This window comes from Penaeus monodon, chromosome 22 (assembly GCF_015228065.2).
Source record: "Penaeus monodon isolate SGIC_2016 chromosome 22, NSTDA_Pmon_1, whole genome shotgun sequence".
Classification (NCBI taxonomy): Eukaryota; Metazoa; Arthropoda; class Malacostraca; order Decapoda; family Penaeidae; genus Penaeus; species Penaeus monodon.
Window position 1 is genome coordinate 41,026,986 of NC_051407.1, and position 1,750 is coordinate 41,028,735.

The following is a 1,750-nucleotide window of genomic DNA, read 5'->3' on the forward strand; positions in this document are numbered from 1 at the left end:
GACAATTATGTAAACAAATTACCAGAATTGGTTAATGAGAATGAATATTGAGTTAAAGATGGATTTGATTTTCTGTATAATGAGATCATTACATAGAGGTGTGAATTAACATTTATTTCAGGCATACAGTAAAAAAGAAAAGTCTGTTTTCCTTGTGTATGCCCCAATTCACTATGCTTTTGGCCTTTTAAAAATCTGGTTATACTTTTGAAGGGTGAAGGAGATTGTTCAGTATTTGATTAAGTATTTTTCATTAATATCACTTGCTTTTTATTTTTGCAGGTATTTTTTATGTGATTAAATACCAAAAAAATCTTTGTTTTTTTCATAAATTTCCTTGTTTTTTTGAAGAAACTAAAGGAAAGATATACAAAGCACATCAGATAGGTTTTAGTATTTTATTTGTTTGTGATTATTTCCTGTTATATCCTATGAGCTAGTTGGTAACCAAGGAGATTCAGTTTTTCCAATTTTTTTGTGGTATTTAGCACCAATTGTGCCTAAGATGCACCTATAGTTTGATAAATAGAAAATATATCAGAAGTAATAGGTTTTGTACTGACATCTTGAAATATTTACTCCTCACAGGGCTTTCTCCCACAGATTTCATTGAGTTCATTCATGTAGCTTTTATGACATACCAATTGTCATAAGAATGGAGTTATTTATATTATATAGATGATATAATGACAAAAATTAAAAGAGCAAATTAACAGTGTTGACAATGTTCAGTTATGTTTTTTTTCTGCAAAAATAATTTGGTAGGGTCTCTTTGAACTTGAAATCTACTTTTAGCACTGGACAGGCAGTAAGATTACACACACAATCTGGTCAGGGAATTTTTAATAGGTATCCTTTTTATTTTTGGTGAATATTTATAAGAATTAAATTCTGATATATTGATTAATATTTTTTTTGAGGAATCTAAATTGAATTTTAAAAATCCTTTGCATACTTATGTGCATAGTTAATTGTTTGTACATTAATGAATAGATATAATTTGTGTGTGTGTGTGGGGGGGGGGTTCCCTTCTTGTAGATTATTAAAGAAGTTTGTAAAATAGAATCTTTTTACAAAATTTTATCTCTTTCTCATTTAGAGATTAAATGAAATGAGTAAAATGTAGGTGTTAATAGAGATTGCTCATATTTTCTGAAGATAATTTTATCTTCTATTATTACATTGTTTGTTGTGTTCACTTTCATAGCAATACGTGACCCAGATGGGAACATCTATCTGCGTGAATATAACGGTGGACTTATGGGAGGAGGATTTGAAAAATGGGCTAAGCCGGCTTTTGAGCATGGAATACTTCCAGGTGAATTAAATGTTGCTCAGCTTAATCTATTCTTTATATCTGAAATTATTATCATTTAATTTTGCCAAAATAGAAACTAAGATTTTGTGCAGTAAGTAAGAGAATTTTAACCTCATAATTTTTTTGAAACTGTTTATGAAACCAACAGATGATGTAGAGGAAAGAGACCAGTTAGAAGACTGGGACCATTTTCATATCCTTTTGAAGGAAATGCTTCACCGTATCCCTGTCATGAAGAATGCTGTACTGGGCCGCTTGTACAATACAGCTTATGGCTTTTCACCTGACCATAGATGGATAATAGGGATGTCACCTGAAGTTAGTCCCTGGTTTGATAACTATTTATGTTGAATATTGTTAGAATGGATAATTGGCAAATGAAGTTAGTTTCTGGTTGAATAAATTATTCTGTTGAAATATTGTGAAGACTTG

The 1,750-nt window shown here is 30.3% G+C and overlaps 1 protein-coding gene across 2 annotated transcripts in view; it reads left to right on the forward strand.

Moving 5' to 3' along the window:
- LOC119587138 (pyruvate dehydrogenase phosphatase regulatory subunit, mitochondrial-like) overlaps positions 1-1,750 on the forward strand; it is a 12,740-nt gene that overhangs the window by 3,809 nt on the left and 7,181 nt on the right. For both annotated transcript variants that reach the window (XM_037935895.1, XM_037935896.1), the window contains exons 7-8: positions 1,208-1,318; positions 1,467-1,636. In XM_037935895.1, coding sequence (XP_037791823.1) covers positions 1,208-1,318; positions 1,467-1,636 — 281 coding nt within the window. The remainder of the gene's footprint in view (positions 1-1,207; positions 1,319-1,466; positions 1,637-1,750) is intronic.